The sequence below is a fragment of the Sus scrofa genome, chromosome 15 (genome assembly GCF_054392235.1).
Source record: "Sus scrofa isolate SSC_HxYL_T2T_F1_AM1 chromosome 15, Sscrofa_HxYL_maternal_Yorkshire_Landrace_v2.0, whole genome shotgun sequence".
Classification (NCBI taxonomy): Eukaryota; Metazoa; Chordata; class Mammalia; order Artiodactyla; family Suidae; genus Sus; species Sus scrofa.
Genome location: NC_139397.1, coordinates 140444461 through 140464297, shown reverse-complemented (window position 1 = coordinate 140464297; position 19837 = coordinate 140444461). Strand labels below are relative to the sequence as shown.

General features: G+C 43.4%; 1 protein-coding gene across 1 annotated transcript; it reads left to right on the top strand.

The window, feature by feature from the left end:
* The first annotated feature begins 997 nt into the window (after positions 1 to 997).
* Positions 998 to 17068, top strand: FAM124B (family with sequence similarity 124 member B). Its single transcript, XM_003359664.6, has 2 exons — positions 998 to 2107; positions 14261 to 17068. The coding sequence occupies exons 1-2, from the start codon at positions 1376 to 1378 to the stop codon at positions 14891 to 14893; spliced, it is 1365 nt and encodes a 454-aa protein (XP_003359712.4). The 5' UTR covers positions 998 to 1375; the 3' UTR covers positions 14894 to 17068.
* The last annotated feature ends 2769 nt before the right edge of the window (positions 17069 to 19837 follow it).

The window sequence follows — 19837 nt, the reverse complement described above, 5'->3', positions numbered from 1 at the left end:
AAAAAGAGTAAGTTATATTTCTCATCCCAAAAGTACCTTTTAATTTATAAAAAGTAAAGTTACACCATGTTTCATGATAAGCATCAATAAACTGCTTATTTTAAGAATTACATTTGGAAAAATGTGCTTGTCTACATTTTTAGAAGCACAGCTATCAAAATAGCAAATGATTTTTAAATGGATATTTAGAGCCCATTAGGGTGAGTGTTATGTTTAGAGCTTGGATATTCTTACTGGAGATTATTCAGTTAAGATTCAGCAGCAACACAGAATTCTGGGAAATGTGTGTCCTTAGCTAGAACTTGCCTGGGCATCTTTTCGTTATGCTAAGGATGCCCAGTCCAGGACATCTGGGTCCCAGAGAGGTACCTCCTCTCTGGTTCACGGGGGAGTGGAGGGGTCACTCAGTTCCTGGGTTCGATCTTCCCTTGGTCACTTCTTAGCTGTGACATCTTGGGCAAATTATTTGGCTTTTCTATGCCTCGGTTTCTTCCTCAGTAATTGGGGGATCATCGTTTTGCTGTAGGACTAAATCAATTTATGTAAAGCTCTAGAGCAATTTATGATCCATACGTAGTAAATCCTCAATGGACATGAGCAATGATTGTTATTGACATTGGAAAGCTCTCACTCTAAAGAATGGGTGTGAACAAATGTCTGTTGTGCAGAGTAAATTATTTTCAGACTTCGCAGCAGAGTAAATTGTTTTCAGTTAAACGGTCAAAATTACTGAGGTAAAACAGCTTCTCTCCAACGCCCTGGCATCAATTGTTCAAGCATCAAATAAAAAAAACAAAGGGTGAAAAAATCCTGGCAAGGGGACAAGTTTTGAGAATTGTTTTCAAGCAGTCATTGTGTTCAGGTGGCCTGGAGGCTACTGTAAACATGGGGACGTAGGGAGGAAATCAGAATCCATTGTGGGTCCATGAAGTGAATGTCTTTCCAACCAACCAGATTGCTATCAGCCTCACAGAGCCGACTGTGTTCCTTTCTGCCTGGTCATTTCCTTTACTGAGCGTCTGTCAGAACCACCCACCCCCGGTGTTTCTCAGGATTATAGGTTTTTAGGTCAAACAGAAACCCTGGGAGCGCCCGAAAGAGCCCCGCACACGCAGTTACATTATCCACCTGCTGGATGACACTGACCCCGCTACTGCGGTGTGTCGGGGAGGCTGCTGTGCCTGAAATTTGTGGGGATTCTCTCAGTGTGGCTGGAGGCAACCAGCAGCACAGGGTAAGGGCTGGGCTCTGAAGTCCTGAAGCTTTCCCTGTGGGCAGAAGGCTGCGCTGGGAACCGCCCGCCCCTCCGTTCCTTTCAGAAGCTGGACCAGCGTGCCCTCCCCGCTGGCATCCTTTGTCATCCTTGGAGTCCACGATGGAAGAAACACGGGAGCCTCTGGCCATGACTGTCCACCTCCTTGCCAACTCTGGGCATGGCTCACTTCTGCAGCAAACCCTGGACCAACTCCTGGACTGCATTTGCCCAGAGGTCCGTCTCTTTCTGGTGTCCGAGCGGGTCAGTCCGGTGAAATACTATGACAAGTGCCACTCCAGGCGGTCACGATTCCCGGGGATGTCTGTTTTGCTCTTCCTGCACGAGAGCCTCGGGGAGGAGCGGCTATTTCGCGTTCTGGACTCCCTCCAGCATTGGCCATGGCAGTGCTACCCTGCCCAGAACGTGCAGGGAAGACCGTGCCCCTACATTCTCGCCAGCCAGGAATTCTACAGTCTGGACCACCAGATGCCCGTCTGGGGAGTGAGGCAGGTGCACGGTGACACCGAGATCCTGAGAGTGACGCTCTATTGCAGCTTCGATAACTACGAGGATGCCATCCGGCTGTATGAGATGATCCTGCAGAGGGAAGCCACCTTGCAGAAGAGTGACTTCTGTTTCTTTGTGCTCTACGCCACCGAGAGCTTTACTCTGCAGCTCTCCCTGAAGCAGCTGCCCCTCGGAATGGCGGTGGACCCCAAAGAGGCTTCGGTGTTGCAGTTCAAGGTTCAAGAGATTGGCCAGTTAGTGCCTCTCCTGCCCCATCCTTGTGTCCCCATCAGCCGCACCCGCTGGCAAACACAGGACTATGATGGCAACAAGATTCTACTTCAGGTATTTCTGTCTGGCCTCTCTGACTTCTAGATACATGTGGAACGGTGATTTCCCATGGGAGAGATGGTGTAATGTCCTGGTTCTCACGTGCTTCTCAACCTTGGTTGCACATCAGAATTTCTGGGTCGTTTTCAAATATTCCTGGGCAATGGCTGCACCCCAGGTCCATTAGATTAGACTCTTTGGGGGTATTTCTCAAAAAGCTCCTTGGATAGTTCTAATATACAGGTTGTAGCATGGTTGCGAGTCACTGATTTAATTAAACCTCATCTGACAGATCAGGAAGTTCAGATTCTGTGAGCTGGTAGCTTACACAAGTAGTTTGGAATAGAATCAGACAATACTCTCTTTGTCAGATTTTCCTTTAGTCATACTCCTCAACTATACGCAAATACTGTGTGCACTCTTTGGGTTCAGAAATATCTTGAGTTTTTTCCATTTGGACCTAAAGACGTTGAAGTTGTAATTATGGTTGGGATATTAAGTATGCAGTCCTGTTGACTTAATTTGTAAGCATCCTGCATCACTGTCCAATTTTACCCCTAATCAAATTAGTTGGTTAGAAGCTTTCAAAAGAAAATTTTGAAATGAAAGCATCCTATTGAACGCAAACGCAGTCATGAGATCTAGCAGGAGTCTTTTCTTACAATGTATCACATGGCAGTTGAGCCTTGCCATTTAGTAGCTGCTTTGATTTGAAGACTTGGTTTTTTCATTAGCACAATGAGAGTAATATTAGCATCTTCCTAGAATATAGATTGTTATCTACATTAAATGTTTTAACACTTATGAAGGGTTTAAGATAAGGCCTAGAATGCACTCTGAGATTTTACTGCTTGTATTATGTCCCAGGCTAAGTATTTCACATTGATTATTTTATTTAGTCCTTCTTATAACCTAGGAAGTTTTGCAGAAGGGGAAACTAAGGGAAAACTGGGGTAACAAGATCAGTTATTTATCTCAGACACAAGAGGAAATGTTTACCTGATTCCAAAGCCAGGTAGGTGACCACTGCAGTCTAGTGGTGTGTGTGTGTGTGTGTGTGTGTGTGTGCGCGCGTGTGCACACACGCACAGGCAGAGAGGTGTATGTGATAGTCACAGCAAAATTTCTGTGGCTTCCCACCTTGAGAAATGGCTAGAAACCCCTTTAAGGCCTTTTGGATAAAGTAAAAACAGGCAAAAGATGAATTATCTTTCCTTTAGATTAATTTTGTTGTCATCAGCTTTGAGCTATTAATAAAATATGAGTCATTTTGATTCTATATGAAATGATCTCTAAATTATTTACCTTCTTATTCACTTAAGGCAGACAGGCACTGTTTCTGTTAGTTGCCTGTTACATAACTCACTAATTTCCAAGGCATCTAGAGTTTTTCCTTCAGCCTTAATCTCCAGAATTTAAACCTCACTGTCAAGCAAAAATTTAATATGTGTGTGCAGCAGGGGATGCATTTTTAATCCTTTCTCTTTTAAAAACTAACTGACATTTTCACTTCTGAACCACAGCTTACACAGCTTAATTACTTTGGGAAGTTAAGTCAAATCTGGGGTGTGCAGTATAGTTTTTGTTTTGTTTTTTTTGGAAAAAAAATGTCAATGTGTCTAGGATTTGCAAACAAAACGGGGGATTACCTTCTGGAAACTTCTGTTTCTGGTGTCATTAAAAAATCCCTGAAGAAAGCATATATAAAGGCCTGCCTATAATATAGCATGAAAGGCAACACATTGTAGCTACTTCAATCCTACAGTGGGGTGAATTTTTCAGCATAGAAAATCCAGCCCAAACTTCTTTAGGGGGGAGAGAGGATGGGGGTAAATGTGTGGACTTTTGTAAGTTAAGCAGCCTGGGTCTTAAGCAGCAGGCCTAGAATCCAGTTCTCAGCTCTACCCTTTACTCACATAGGCCCCTGTGGTCACCAGCTGGCTGCCAGCAGCTCTGAGAACTATCTTTCTGAGTTGTGGCCCCGTCGTGGCGCAGTGGTTAACGAATCTGACTAGGAACCATGAGGTTGTGGGTTCGGTCCCTGCCCTTGCTCAGTGGGTTAATGATCCGGCGTTGCCGTGAGCTGTGGTGTAGGTTGCAGACGCGGCACGGATCTTGCGTTGCTGTGGCTCTGGTGTAGGCCGGCGGCTATAGCTCCGATTCGACCCCTAGCCTGGGAACCTCCATATGCCACTGGAGCGACCCAAGAAATGGCAAAAAGACAAAAAAAAAAAAGAAGGCCGCTAAATGTCTCATCATGTCTCTACCCACATGAGCTTGTGTCAGGGCATTCTGTCTGGTGCTTCTCAGGGTATTCCTGAGGAGCATGACAACGAGGTATATAGTAGCTGCTCAGTAAATGAACGAGTGTCTGAATACATGACCAGATCTGTCACTGTTCATTCATTCGCCACGTTTTTAATTGAGTGTCCACCCTGTTCTCCCTTTGGCAACTTTCAGTCTGCTGTGTCCATCCTTGATGGATGTGTCTGTGGTTTGGTGCCAGATATGAATTTGTGGGAAATTCTCAGTCATTATTGTTTCAAATGTTTCTTCTATTCCTTTCTTTCTTCTTCTGGTATTTCCATGATGTGTCTATCCTTCTTTTTGTGGTTGTCCCACAGTCCTTAGTTATCCTGTCCTTTTTTTACAGTCTTTTTTTTTTTTTTTTGCTTTTTGTTTTTCAAGGATTCTACTGATATGTCCTCTAGCTCAGAGTTTCTTTCTTCAGTTGTGTTTAGTCTTCTAGTAAGCCCATCAAAGTTAGTCTTTATTTCTATTAGTTTTATTTACTTATTTATTTATTTACTTATTTATTTATTTTTATCTTTTTAGGGCTACACCCATGGCATACGGAGGTTCCCAGGCCAGGGGTCTTATCAGAGCTGTAGCTCCTGGCCTATGCCACAGCCACAGCAACTCTGGTTCCAAGCCACATCTGCAACCTACGCTACAGCTCATGGCAAGGCCAGATCCTTAACCCACTGAGAAGGCCAGGGATTGAATTGCGTGCTCATGGACACTAGTCAGATTTGTTTCCGATGAGCCACGATGGGAACTCCCTCTATTACTTTTTTTTTTAAAGTCTTTTTTTCTCCCTTAAGAATTTCCATCTCTCTTTTCACATCTCCAACTGTTTCTGCATGCTGTCTACTTTATCCATAAGCATCCTTATCAGAGTAATCATTGTTGTGTTGACTGATAAAAAATTTGCACAACCTAAAAGTTGACAGTTATGTTTTATTTGGTGGACTGAGGGCTTTATTTCTGAGGACTTTAAGCTGGGACATAGCATCTCAGATAATGCTGAGAAAACTGATCCAAAGAGGCAGTGGGAGGAGCTTGGAAATATATGAGTTTTTGCAATAAAAGACCAGGTAGCCAGAACATCAAAAGATTACTATTAATTAAAGAAGACCAGGAGTTCCCATTTTTGGCACAGTGGAAATGAATCTGACTAGGAACCATGAGGTGGCGTGTTCCATCCCTGGCCTTGCTCAGTATGTTAAGGATCCGGTGTTGCTGTGAGCTGTGGTGTAGGTTGCAGACACGGCTCAGATCCTGTATTGCTGTGGCTATGGTGTAGACCAGCAGCTGTAGCTCCTATTAGACCCCTAGCCTGGGAACCTCCATATGCCTCAGGTGTGGCCCTAAAAAGCAAAAAAAAAAAAAAAAAAAAAAAAGGAACCAAATAATTAAAGAAAACCAAACATCTCAAATTACAGAATTTAGGCCTTTTTTACATATGCACCTCAGCTTTCTGGAGCCTTTATCCTGTGTTTTCTCATCCTGAGTGTCCTCAGAGCTCACCATCCTAGGTGGCTAAAATGTGATGGCTTGATGGCTATAATATCCTTTGTTTATTGACATGGCAGGGAATATTTTAGTTCCTAGTTGTTTTAAATTCTTGGTGTGATAATTCCAGAATTCCTGCCACATCTGGCTCTGATGTGCTCTGTGTCTTCAAATAGTGTTTTTTACTTTTTGTAATGCCTTACAATTTTTTTTTTTTTTTGAATAGCCAGGCATGATGGAGCAGGTAAAAAAACTGCTGCAAATATCACCACTGAGGTGGTGGTAAGAAGTTGGGGAAGGGGAAGCGTTCTATAATTGTCTCAGTCTTGGTGAGTCTATGCCTTGAACTGGAAACTTCACAAATGTTTGAATTTATTTCTCCTCCCTTAGGAAGTAGAGAACGACTAGAGTGGGCTGGAGCTGAGTACTTTCCTTCTCTCACAGGGAAGGCGAAAGTAACTGGAACTGAGTATTTCTCTCTCCCCAGGGCAGTTAGTCTCTGATAATACACAGGCCTGTTAGGCTCTGATTAACTAGTTTCCCCTAAGAGTAGCATTTTAAGAACAGAGTGCTCTGGACAATTTTAAAATCTGAATAGAGATTATCAGACTAAGTGGAGTAAGTCAGACAAAGACAAATATCATATGAAATCACTTATATGTGGAATCTAAAAAAAATAATAATAATTTATGAAGCAGGACCACTCACAGATAATGGAAAACGAACTTCTGGTTACCAAAGGGGAAAAGAGGTGTGGAGAGATAAATTAGGAGTTTGGGATTAACAGATACCAACTACTATGTATCAAACAGATTAAACAAGGTCCTATTGCATATAGCACAGCAAACTATATTCAGGATCTTGTGATAAACTCTAAAGGAAAAGAATCTGAAAAAGATCTGAATCATCTTGCTATACACCAGAAACTAACTCAACATTCCAAATCAACTATACTTCAATTAAAAAAAAAAAGTCCCTTTTCCCCCTTCTCCTTCCAGAGGCACAAATGGAATTTTCTCCGATATTTATTGTGAGAATCTCTTCACGCTCCTGGAGGGAAATCTCACAAAACTGTGGGCACCCCCACCCCCCGCTGCCATGACGGGGTACCCTGGAGTTTTTAACTCTCAGAGTTGTCCCACACTAAGCCTCCAGCCATTTGCTAATTAGGATTCAGGTTTTTCTCTTCCCATCCTGGTTCCTACAGTGGTTTCTGCTTTTGAGTCTCTGCTCCTAGAAGCCTTGTCTTCCTGTTTCAACTGTCTGTCTCTCCAGTCTTGGGGGCCACTGTTTGCCCTGTGTTCTTACTTCTCATACAGATACAAGAAAGGCTGTTGCTCTCTTTAAGGCCACCAGTGCCTGAGGTCAGGGTCAGCAGCATTGGTAAACGCTGACCACTCCTTCCTGCAAAGTTTCTTTTTTTTTTTTTTTTTTTGGCTTTTTGCCATTTCTTGGGCCACTCCCTCGGCATGTGGAGGTTCCCAGGCTAGGGGTCCAGTCAGAACTGTAGCCACTGGCCTACGCCAGAGCCACAGCAACTCGGGATCTGAGCCGTGTCTGAGACCAACACCACAGCTCACGGCAACGCTGGGTCGTTAACCCACTGAGCAAGGGCAGGGACCGAACCCACAACCCCATGGTTCCTAGTCGGATTTGTTAACCACTGCGCCACGATGGGAACTCCCATAATTCAGCTCTTTAAAAAAATTTTTTTTCAAGGCCGCACCTGTGGCATATGGAAGTTCCCAGGCTAGGGTTTGAATTGGAGCTATAGCTGCAGGCTTACGCCACAGCCACAGCAACACCAGATCCAAGCCACGTCTGCAACCTACACCACAGCTCATAAAAACACTGGATCCTTAACCCACTGAGCAGGGCCAGGGATTGAACCTACACCTTCTTAGATACTAGTTGGGTTCGTTTCCGCTGAGCCACAACAGAAACTCCAAAAATTTCTTATTTACAGTCAATTTTTTTTCTTTTTATAGCCACACCTGAGGTATATGGAAGTTCCCAGGCTAGGAATGGAATTGGAAATGTAGCTGGGGTCTACACCACAGCCATGGCAATACCAAATCTGAGCTACATCTGTAACCCACACCATAGCTTGTGGCAACACAGGATCCTTAGCCCACTGAGAAAGGCCAGGGATTGAATCTGCATTCTCAGGGACACTATGTTGGGTTCTTAACACCCAGAGCCACGATGGGAACTCCTAATTAAGCTCTTGTACTTAATGAGTTTATTCTATCTCGCTATCATTTTGCCATTTTTTTTCCCCAGAGATTCTACTCTTCTTGCCCCTAAATCAGGTTTTCTCAAGCTTGGCCGTACTAACATTTTAAATTAGATAATTCTGTGTTGTGGGGGAGATGTCCTGCATACTATAGGATACTTAGCACATCCTTGGCTCTATCATTAGACGTTAGTAGCACCGACTTCCCCTCCCTGCAGCTGTGACAACCCAAAATATCTCCAGACATTATCAAACGCCCTGGAGGCTACAGTGAGTGTGTGAAGTTTCCTTCAGTTGAGAGCCACCATCCTAAACTAAAGGTTTCCCCAAGATTTAGAAGTAAAAGCCATTCTGGGGATTTGGTTATCATAGTTCAACCTACCCCTGTACTTGCATTTCCTCTGTCTCTTGAGCTTTTGGCTTTTTCAACTCCCTATAAGATCATTGAACCATCTCTTCCGCATCTCAAATTCAATCCACACAAACCCGAAAGCAGCCTCTGCAACCCTGTCCCCAACTTCTCTGGCTCTGGTCACCCCCCCATTTGCACAGATTTTGATCCATCCATCACTTTTAAAGCCTCTCTTTTCAGAAGCCCCACATTCAGACAGCCCCCAACTGTTCTAGTTTTCTTTGGAACCTTTTCTTTCCTTTTTTTTCCCTTTTCCTTCTTTAAACCACATCACTTCAAATGTGCGTTATTATTACAACGTTCTAACTCTTCACTCTGGCTCCAGGCCTCTGCTTGAGTCTGCACAGGGCTGTACCATAGGTTTTAAAATGATGGCCAGCTTTATGTTCCTTGTCGGCTCAATAGCAAAAGTTACCAAATAAAATGAAAGCTCACATGTCTGAATTGCAAGGGTATATTCATAATCAGGCCCCACCTAATAGCGGCCTTTGCTGCCTCACTCTTTGGTTATTCCAAGGTTCTTTCCAGAACTCTAAGCTCCCTCTGGCACCCGTGTCTTTTTTGGTTGTAAAATATCCATAACATAAAAAATGTATCACTTGAACGATTTTGAGTGTATAATTCAGTGCATTTACACTGTTGAACCACCATCATCGCTATCCATTTTTAGAACTTTTTCTTTATCCCAAAAAAAGAAGCTCTGTACCCATTAAACAATCCCCATTCTTTCTCCCCCAGCTCATCCCCCAACCCTGGTAACCTCTATGTTTCTTTCTGTCCCTTTAACTCAGCTTATTCTAGGGCCTTCGTATAGCTGGCATCATACAGTGTTTGTCCTTTGGGGTCTGTCTGACTTATTTCGCTCAGCATGATGCTTTCAAGGTTCGTCTATGTTGTAACATGGGTCAGAATGTCATTCTTTTACAGGATGAATAATATTCCATTGTATGGGCATCTGCCTGAGCTGTTCCTTGTCCAGCAGTATCTTTCTCTTCCTCTTACCTGTGCACCCTCGAAGCTCTGCTCAAATAGCATTTCCTCTATGAAACCTGCCATACCTAGAATGTTCCTAACTCGAACATTTTACACCTAAATTTTGATTCTATATTTATTTATTTTTCCTTTTTTTTTCTTTTTTTCCTTTTCATGGCTGCACCTGAAGCATATGGAGGTTCCCAGGCCAGGGGTCAAATTGGAGCGGCAGCTGAGGCCATGCCACAGCCACAGCAACCCTGGATCAGAGCTGCATCTGCAACCTGCTCCAACTTGTGGCAACATCGGGAGGTCCTTACCCACTGAGCAAGGCCAGAGATGGAACCCACATCCTCACAGAGACAACAGTGAGTCCTTAACCCACTGAGCCACAATGGGAACGCCTGTATTTCTTCATTCTTGCACCATATAATTTGGGACTTTATGACCTGCCATTTCTTTTCAGTATAGTACTCTAAATGTCTGTTTCCAGTAGAGTACCAGACAAAGAGCTGCTTCTGAAATATTTGTTGATTGACTGTTTGTGGTCAAGAAACAAGTTGTCTCTGCAGAAAAGCAAATAGTGTAAGAGTCCAGAAGCTAGTTTGGCATAAGCAAACATATATTTCTTTTCATCTTATCAACAGACCTTTGGCTAAGTTCATCTTGATGTTCTTTATTAGCTATTTAAAATAAAAGAAGCTAGTATCTCATGAAGCAAGTGATTCATTTGCTGCTTCTTCTGTAGCATTTCTTGGGGGCTCCTTTCACATTTCTGTCTCTCAGTTGCACTCAGCTATTCTTCCCTCTTTGTTCCTCTCATTTCCTCCCCATGGTCCACAGCCCACACAGACACACAGACACAGACACACAGACACACACACACACACACACACACACTTCCAACCCTACACTCTTGCTCTCACTGAAGTAACTATAGGTATAACTATAGGATAGCAGTTTAACATCATTGGTTTTAGTTCAGCAGTTAAGCTAAGTACCTTTCAAAAGATCAGCTATTGGGGGAATTCCTGTTGTGGCTCAGCGGTAACAAATCCGACTAGGATCCATGAGGATTCGGGTTCAATCCCTGGCCTTGCTTAGTGGGTTAAGGGTCTGGTGTTGCTGTGAGTGAGCTGTGGTACAGTTTCCACATGTGGCTTGGCTCCCATGTTACTGTGACTGTAGCATAGGCCAGTGGCTGCAGCTCTAATTTGACCCCTAACCTGGAAACATATGCCCTGAGTGCAGCCCTAAAAAGAAAAACAAACAAACAAAAAAGATTAGCTAATTGGAAGAGACTAGATTCAACTCTGTTTTTTTTTTTGTTTTTTTGTTTGTTTTTGGTTTTTTTGGCTGCACTTGCAGCATATGTAAGTTCCCATGCTAGGGGTCAAGTCAGAGCTACAGCTGCTGGCTGCAGCCACAGCAACATGGGATCCAAGTGGCATCTGCAACCTACACCACAGCTCATGGCAATGCCGGATCCTTAACCCACTGAACAAGGTCAGGGATTGAACCCATGTCATCATGGATCCTAGCTGGGTTGATTACTGCTGAGCCACAATGGGAACTCCCTAGATTCAACCCTTAAGTAAGCAAGTTTGTCATTGTTTGGGGGTTTCTTATTATCTATACAATTTGTTTTAATTAATTTTTAATTAATTTTTTAAGTGTAGGAGAAATTACCTTCTGCTATCTCTCGGAGTCACTGTTAGTAAGAGACAATATGAGTTTCCCTTCAGGATGTCAGTCTGCTCCTTAACAGCTCTATTGTTCTTCAATGATGATACACTCCCGTTTCTCACGTGTGTAGAGTCAAATGAGTGACAAATGCTCTTCCCGTTCCTAATGTTCCCTGAAACTCAAAAACACCCAATTCTCAATTTGGAATCTTTTACAAATACTTCTTAGAAAGATGGGCTCTACCGGATCGGAATGCCTACAAATGCGCTTCAGTGGCTTTTTTGGCAAGAGGAACTTTATTCTCTCTCAAGAGATTTGTCTCAATCTCTCAGCATCCTGTTGCTCCTGGAAATTCCTCCTGCCAACTGCACACATCTGTATTTCTACATTAATAATCATGTGCTCACTTGTGCCATATGGTCGAAGGATCTTAGACTTCTCTCAAAAAAAAAAGAAAAGTTGATACTCCTTCTCTTAAAAAATTGCAGAAATAGCCATCGCTATGATGCCTGTCGTTTTGCAGTTTCTGGATAAGACTTTGTGTCTATTTAATGTCCAATAATTAGGGGCCTAATTTTTAAGTCTACATTTCCATGCATTTCTACATGCAAACAATTTATATTTTGTTAGGCATTGAATTTACTGATTTGACAGAAATCCAGTGATTACTTACTATGTGTTAGGCACTGTGCTGGGTACTGGAAACACGATGATTAAGAAGATGTCTGAAACCCTTACTCTTCCAGCTGGCAAAGTCTGGAAGAAGATGCCGAGAGTTTGAGCAAACAAGTGCAAAACTACTATGCCATGGAAGGCACAGGCTGCTAGGAGAGCTACTGGCAGCATGCATGATGGTAACAGCCAACTTATATTTGACACTACTGTGTCCAGGCTCTATTATCATTTAATCCCTTCAACAATACTATGACAAGGATACTTATTATTATCTCTTTTTATAGATGAGGAAACTGCGGTGCAGAAAAATTAGGCAACTTGTCGAAAATCTCACAACCAATAAGTTGCAGAGCGAATATTTAGGGGTACCTGACTCAGATTCAGTGACAGGGAGAAGGCGTCTAGGAGGAAATGGTGTGTTTGCTTGGAGGGGATAATAGGTAGGAGTTTTTAGGGAAAGGGGTTAAAAGTGACATATCCCAGACAGAGGAAATAATATACACAAACAGCAGCATTTCGGAGGAGCAGATAGTGCCCAAGGAATTGAAAAAAGTTCAGTTTTGGCAAGTGCAGGAAGTGATGAGTTATCAGGCTGGAGTAAGAAGAGACAGACTGAGAAGGGTGTAGCTGTCCATGATTAAGGGCTTAGATGTGTGTGTGTGTGTGTGTGTGTGTGTGTGTGCTTTTTAGGGCCACACCTGTGGCACATCGAGTTTCCCAGGCTAGGGGTCTAATCAGAGCTACAGCTGGGGCCTATGCCACAGCCACAGCAATGCCAGATCCTTAACCCAATGAACGAGGCCAGGGATCGAACCTGCAACCTCATGGTTCCTGGTTGGATTGTTTCTGCTGCATCACAGCAGGAATCCCCAAGGGCTTTGCTTTTTATCTTAAAAGGAGTAGGAAGCCACTTGAGGCAGGAGAATCACATGATCAAAATTGTTTTCAAAGCTTCTCTAATAGTGGTGTGGACCATGGATTAAAGGGAAGAAAGAGCGTCCATGGGACATCTCTTCAGAGGGCTATTGCAGTCATTCAGATAAGAGATGATGACAGATTGCCCTGGGGTTCAGGGCAGGGGGCATGGAGAGACAGGAAGGTCTGAGAGATCTTTGGGAGACAGAGTCCAGGGGGTTGGGGAAGGGAAACTGATACCCTTGCTTGGCTAATACGTGTTGAACGACACCAGGTTCTAAGATGGGGAAGAGAGGAAGCAGAATAGATTTAATGTGAGGCGGGAGATGAATTCAGTTTGGGATATGCTGAGTTTCAAGAGCTTGTGCCTGGAAGACCATTGGATAAGTTGAGTATGAAACTTAAGAGACATATCTGAACTACAATTAGATTTTCAGTAGCCTCATCATTTGTATAATAATTGAAGGCATGGTGTACAGCAGAAACTGACAGAACAATGTAAATCAACTGTAATAGAAAAAATAAAAATCTAAAAAAATTTAAAAAAAATTGAAGGCATGGTGTGCAATGAGATTGCCCTGGGAGAGTATGCAGAGGGAGAAGAGAGATCTCAGGTTAGCACTGAAGAATTATAATGAACTGATGACGGAAGAGGCTCCTTCAGTGGAAACTGAGAAGGAGTGGATGGAAAGGAAGGAGAAAATCCAGAAGAATGTGTTGGCATAGAAGTTTAAGGAGACATCTTCGAATGTAAAGGAGAAAGGTCAGTCAGAGCTCAAGTAAAAACTAATGATGAGCAGACTGACTGTAGGTGATCTAAGCAAGAGCAATTTCAGTCAAAGGGGAAGAGGAAAAGTCAATGCCATGGGTATGGGAAGTTGGGAAAGGTTAGTGGGAAAAATGGATGGGGACCAATTTTATAAAGCAGTTTGAGTGTGAAAGAGAGAAGAGAGAGAACTGGGGTGGGGGCAGAGAAGAGGTGTTTTTTTAAGATAGACTTAAGCAGGTGTAATTGCTAATGGAAAAAAGTAAAAGGGAGAGAGAGAGAGGGAGAGGAGGAGGGAGGGAAAGGGAGAGAGAGACTGAAGAAACAAGATAATAAAGTGGGAAAAAATGTAAATTGATAGGGTGGGGTCCCCCGGAAGGCAGAAGGAGATGGTGAGGGAAGTCACAGCTCTGTAAGAGACGGGTCACTTCTGCTGTGCAGGGGATGGATGAAGCGGCAGGTCAATCTGCTGGTAGGAAATGGAGAGAGCAGCTAACTAATAATGGTTTTTGTTGTCTTGGTAATGTCGATGGTGAGACCGTCTGATGAGAGAATGAGGGAGAGGGTGTGCCGTTGATGATTTGAAGACAGTTCAGAAGGTTTGAAATGATGGTTGTGGTGAATGGAGAGACGTGACTAAGGAAACAGGAGGACTGGCAAGTAGCCCAGGTGAAGTTGGTTATATTTGTTCCTCTTTATCTTGTCCCATAGGTCCAGTTGAATCCAGGACCCGGACTTAGGAATGGCATCTCGGGAGCTGACATGCTCCCCCAGGGCTCCAAGCTGACTCCTGTCTCTGCAATTAGGACCCTAGAGCCAAGGAACCGAAGGAACCGTGGCAGGAGGTTCAAGATGGGCTCTGGGGAGTGCCCTGAGCCCGGTGGAAGACCAGGGTCAGACAGCTCCAGTGGCGCTTCATGGAAAAGCCCTGGCCACTCATGCCAGCCCAGCAGCCCAGCCACAGATTCTCAGCTGCATCTGCCTTCTCTCCACCTCGAATATGGGGCCAGAATGAAGGTCCTCAGACAGGAACAGATCTTTGAGGTGCTGGAGGCAGAGACAAATGTTGACACAGGATTCACTGTGGTCAGTTCTGAACCCAAGCAATCTTTTCTGAGTGGATTTGCAAGGGATCTGCAGACTCACCAGCCACCATCCTGCTTGCCAGCCTCTTCCTTACGGGCAGCTGCTTCCAAACACAACAGACTCTTTAAGGAAAGGGCCCATCCTTTGTCATCTGCTGGTCAAAGGGACCTTGGTGCCAGGAAGATGATCTCAAAATGTCCCCTTCCTCTGCCCATCCAGGGTGAAGAAAAGGAAGCAGAAGAAGAATTCTTTATATAGCATAAGACAACTGTGGTTTTCTAAAACATAAGATCAAATAGAATGTTCTAGAAATGGAGCATTGACCCAGAATCAGCCTGTTTCTAGTTCATGTGAGGGGGCCTGAATGCTGGCCACACATGGGTTTGTACTGCTTTTATTTCAAATGTTCAAAATCTAGCAGTGCTGGTGAGTGGGTGTTCATTTACCATCATGGTCATAAGGGAACAGCCAACACATGGGGTAAAAGCCCAGCGCCTCCTGTTCTTGGAGACACACTAACCCAGCTGGGCGTGTTGAGTTCAACACCTTATTAGGATAATTGTGTTGTATGCAAATGAGTTGAATGTGTATGCAGTGCTGATTAGTGTCTGTAATTGGTTTTAATTTTTCCTTGGGTTGCATAGCTCATCCCCCCGGAGAGCATAGACTCTTTATTCTTTGGTGTTTTTTAATTTTCATATGACCTCATTTGGTAACTAGGCCCTGTTCACCACGTTCCCTCTAGTGATTTTTGCCTTAAAAGTTGTTTGCATCTGGAGTGAGTTAACAAGCAACGTGTTTTGAAAATTGCGAACCATTTTTTTTCCCCTGTTTAATGAGCAGCAACCCTAGGAGTCAAAAAAATCAGGTTAAAAATGAAAGCTCATCTCTAAGGCTGTCCTGCTCCTCCATTTCTTGTGTATTTCTATACGACTCCGCTGGGGCCAGTGGATCACGGAATTAACTAGAGAGAAGTGGGGTATGATCGGCTGATTTGAGATCGCCACTGGGAGGAAGATTGGGTCCAGTTGGGTCCCTGGAGCAGAACTTGGGTTCTTTTGGTCCGTGTTTGAATTCCTAAATTGCTTTGCAATACCCATTCCTTCATTCCTTCATGCAACAAATTGTGTTGAACACCTACCTTTGCATAAGACATTGGCATGTGATACACGTAGCATTCCATGGCCATCACATCCCCCAACTGTTTATGGTTTTGCTATATGACACACCCCTTCTATCAACACTTGAGAACAGGTTGAAGTTCAAATTCATTTCTTGGGGAAACATTTCCACAACTGATACCACACTTGCTGCACAAGGCTGCAGTAAGAACTCACAGTCTGTGGATGGAGACTGGGCATATTATGAATTACAATTCTAATCATAATGGACAAATTCTCAGTTGCTCATATGATGTATTATTTGGTTGAGTCTATACATTTAAATCTATACATATTTTTTAAAAATCTGAGATCTGTATGTTTCCGTTCATTTATAACATTATTTGATGCCATGAACTTCATTTTCCAGGACAGATGTTAATGCCTATAAATGCTGGTTCAGTGGATCTTTTTGGAGACCTCTATACTTAGTACATCCAATTGGAAAAGAAGTATGAGTTCAGGCTTAAGAATGAATCTTATGGCAGCGAGACTGGGCTGAGTTTGGGTGCTTGGACCCCCTAAAAGAATAGGAGTGGAGGAGAGATACAAATGGACAAACTTCTAAATGGACAGTTTTTGTTCTTACAAGATCAACACAGTCTCATCCCCACTTTCTTTCTTTCCCTCAGATTAAAATTAGATCTTAGAAAGGGGGAAGCAGAATTTTGGTATGGTTCTCTCTAGGAGAAGTTAAAAAAAACTGGAAATCTTATTTAAGGTGAGCTATTTATTGAGTTACCTTGAAAAGCATAGCAGGAAGTTCTGAAATTTCTTTTGCACTTTTCTGAGGTTATCTAAATTTCTTTAACATAATACATAGGCAAGAATATAAGTACGTGGAAATCATGAAGTAATTGAGGAATTTGAATGAGTAACCTAGAAAATTGACTTGTCAAATAAGAGTGTACTCTTGAAATGTCACCATCTCCTCCTACTCGCTATCAGTATCCAATTTACAACGTGGTGGGATGAAAATACCAGTGGGCTAGGTGGCAGAGGAACAGATTTTGGTCTCAGTTTTAAAATTCATTATTTGTATATGACCTTTAACTCTTCGATCTTCTGTTGCCTTATCTTCTGTACCAAGGTTGTTAGGAAAATCAAGATTATGCATATGAAAGCATCTGGATATTGTTAAGCACCATAAATATGTAACATATTATAATTACAAGTGGTCCCTCAGACCCACATTTTTTAAAGATCTCAACAAGGATTTTTTTTTAGAAGCAAGTAAAAGCAACAATGCAATTAAAAAACAGAAGAAACCCAACTCTAAGATTTTTATTATGTGTGTCATTTAGTTTATGTATCTAGGAGGAAAATTATAGAATAGATAGAAAGGATCAAATACTTCCTAACCTTCAAAAGAGATTATATACAATAGAGATAAATGATGAACTAGTTTAATCTAATTTATCAACGTATCCAGACGCTTTACCTGATTATACTGCATTTCTTAAAATGTAAACTGTGTCACAAGGGACTCCCAGTGAGCAGATAATTTTGTATTTTTGTAGCTATCTTAAAAATCCCTTTTTAACCTTAATAGCATGTCACATTTTTGGTAAGCATTATTTTGATATTGTTAAACATCATAGAAACGGTAACTTTTGGAAACTTGAGAATGTGCTTATCCAGTAGGGGAAGTAGAGTGGGAGAGGGGAGAGTTGCAGGCAGAGGGGGAAGGAGAGGGATAAAACTTAATTGAGAATGTGTTTATCCAGTAGGGGAAGTAGAGTGGGAGAGTTGCAGGCGGAGGGGGAAGGAGAGGGATAAAACTTAATGGACAAAGGATGGAGCAGGTGCCTCAGCTGTACCCCATCAGCCTGTCCTCAGCACTGATGGTGCTACCAAGTCCAGGTCCCTCCTGCTCACTGCATGACAGGCCAGTGTTGGGACAAGGAATAGTGACTTTATTCAGACAGCCAGCACATGGAGATGACCCGAGACAAGCCTTCCCAAGAACCACCTTGCTAGGGTTTTGGATGTTAGTTTCTTTTAAAGAACAAAGAGGGGAAGGTGAGGAGGCAAAGTAAAAAAGGGAAAAGTTGCTGCAGGTATTTCCAGGTAAAGAATGTGTTAATTTCTTCTTCCCTGCAGTCATTCATAGGTAGGCCTGGGTAATAAGACGTTTCCTGTGAGCTCAACCAGGGTATTTTAGCTTCACCCTGAGGCCTGGGAGGCAGCATCCCTTTTTAGTGACTAATTTGTAGCAAAAGCATTCTAATGGGAAGGTTAGAGTAAAAGAAACATCCATGTGGAGTCAGGTTGGTTCTTCCCTGTTACAGTGGGACTTTGTGGAGGCCCCCTTGGTCCTTCTATCACTCCACCAACAATCCCATTATGCTGGGAGGTGCTGACAGCACAGAGAGAAATGGAGGCACGAGTGGGAAGAGGTGAAAGCCTCCCTTCCCTCCCAGAGAAAGATGGAGAAAGGGAGAGGGGTGAGAAAAGAATGGGGCCACAACTCCGATTCGACCCCTAGCCTGGGAACCTCCATATGCTGCGGGAGCGGCCCAAGAAATAGCAAAAAGACAAAAAAAAAAAAAAAAAAAAAAAAAGAATGGGGCCACAAGCACACACCCATTTTCTGTTGATTAGAAACTCCTAAGTTTGAGCTCCATGTTATAAAACCTAATCAGAAATTTCTGGAATAATTTCACACCGGCTGCCTTTCTCATGTCTCTCTTAAGCCAGAATGTCTGGGCTTTTACTCCTTTTTCATTTCTCTTCCTTTCCCATCCTCCTCCATTTTCACTCCTTTTTCTTTCCTTTCCTTGTTTTCCCTTCTTTTTCTCCCAACCCCCTTGTGTGTGTGTGTGTGTGTGTGTGTGTGTGTGTGTGTGTGTGTGTGTGAGTGAGTGAATTTGCTATGCTCTTCATTCTTCACTCAGTTTAAAATACGTTGTCTTGGCAGCATCTCCCAAGATGCCCCCAGGGGTTGACCCATCTCTGCAACTTCTAATGGGCCCCCTTGGCTGAGCACGGAGAGGATCAGAAAAGATCTACTCCTGAGGAAATTCTCCCCAATTTCCAGTTCATCCTTGGGGTTCTGCTTTGGGACTACTCAACCCACATCCCTTAGAAACCAGCTGGTCTCTCTACCCACGGCTCTCTCCTTCCTTTCACACCTCTCCAAGCTTTGGCTGAGGTCTGAGATGTTTCCTGAGCATTTCACACAATTAGCAACTGAAAAGATTGTCTATAACTTGTGGTAGGAAAACAGAAGGCTCTGATAGCCCCAGAGAGGCCCTCGCTAGGATTTATGTCATTAAGAACTCAAGCCTGAGAGTCCCCATTGTGGCTCAGCAGGTTAAGGACCTGATGTTATTTCTGTGAGAATGGAGGTTCGATCCCCGGCCTCACTCAGTGGGCCAAGCATCCAATGTTGCCACAAGCTGTGGTGTAGTTTGCAGATGTGGCTTGTATCCGGTGTTGCTGTGGCTGCGGCATAGGCCTCAGCTGCAACTCCAATTTGACCCCTAGCCTGGAACTTCCATATGCTGCAGGTGCAGCCATAAAAAAACAAAAACAAAGCAACTCAAGCCTGCTAAACTTTATTTCACACCCATCATAAAAAGTCTAGTTGTTCCATAGAATCTGTGTGGGCCACCAAAGACACAATAAGGTCTCTGCTTAGCATGAGCAATGCATTGCATTTGCAGATTCCACTTTTGCCAGAGCTGTTTCTTCTAAGAGCCATAATTGTAAAGAAGGACGAGAATACTAAATCCTAGTTGACGATGGTTGACTTGGCCTGTGTGCCAGACCCCAGGGAAGTGGACTGTCAGATACCCTGCTCAACTCCAGAAGCTTGTCCAGACTCTCTGCGCCTTGACCAGCGAGGTTCACTTTCAAAAGAGCTCGTTTTATCTTCAGGAAGTAATCACACTGGACAGTCACAGCAGAAATGACACTCTTGGAGTTCTTGTCGTGGCACAGTGGTTAACGAATGTGACTAGGAACCATGAGGTTGCGGGTTCGATCCCTGCGCTTGCTCAGTGGGTTAAGGATCCGGCGCTGCCGTGAGCTGTGGTGT

Coding starts and splice junctions, on each gene's coding strand:
- FAM124B (XM_003359664.6), top strand. CDS start 1,376: ATGGAAGAAACACGGGAGCCTCTGGCCATGACTGTCCACCTCCTTGCC. Junction 2,108..14,260: donor GCAACAAGATTCTACTTCAG/GTATTTCTGTCT, acceptor CTTGTCCCATAG/GTCCAGTTGAATCCAGGACC.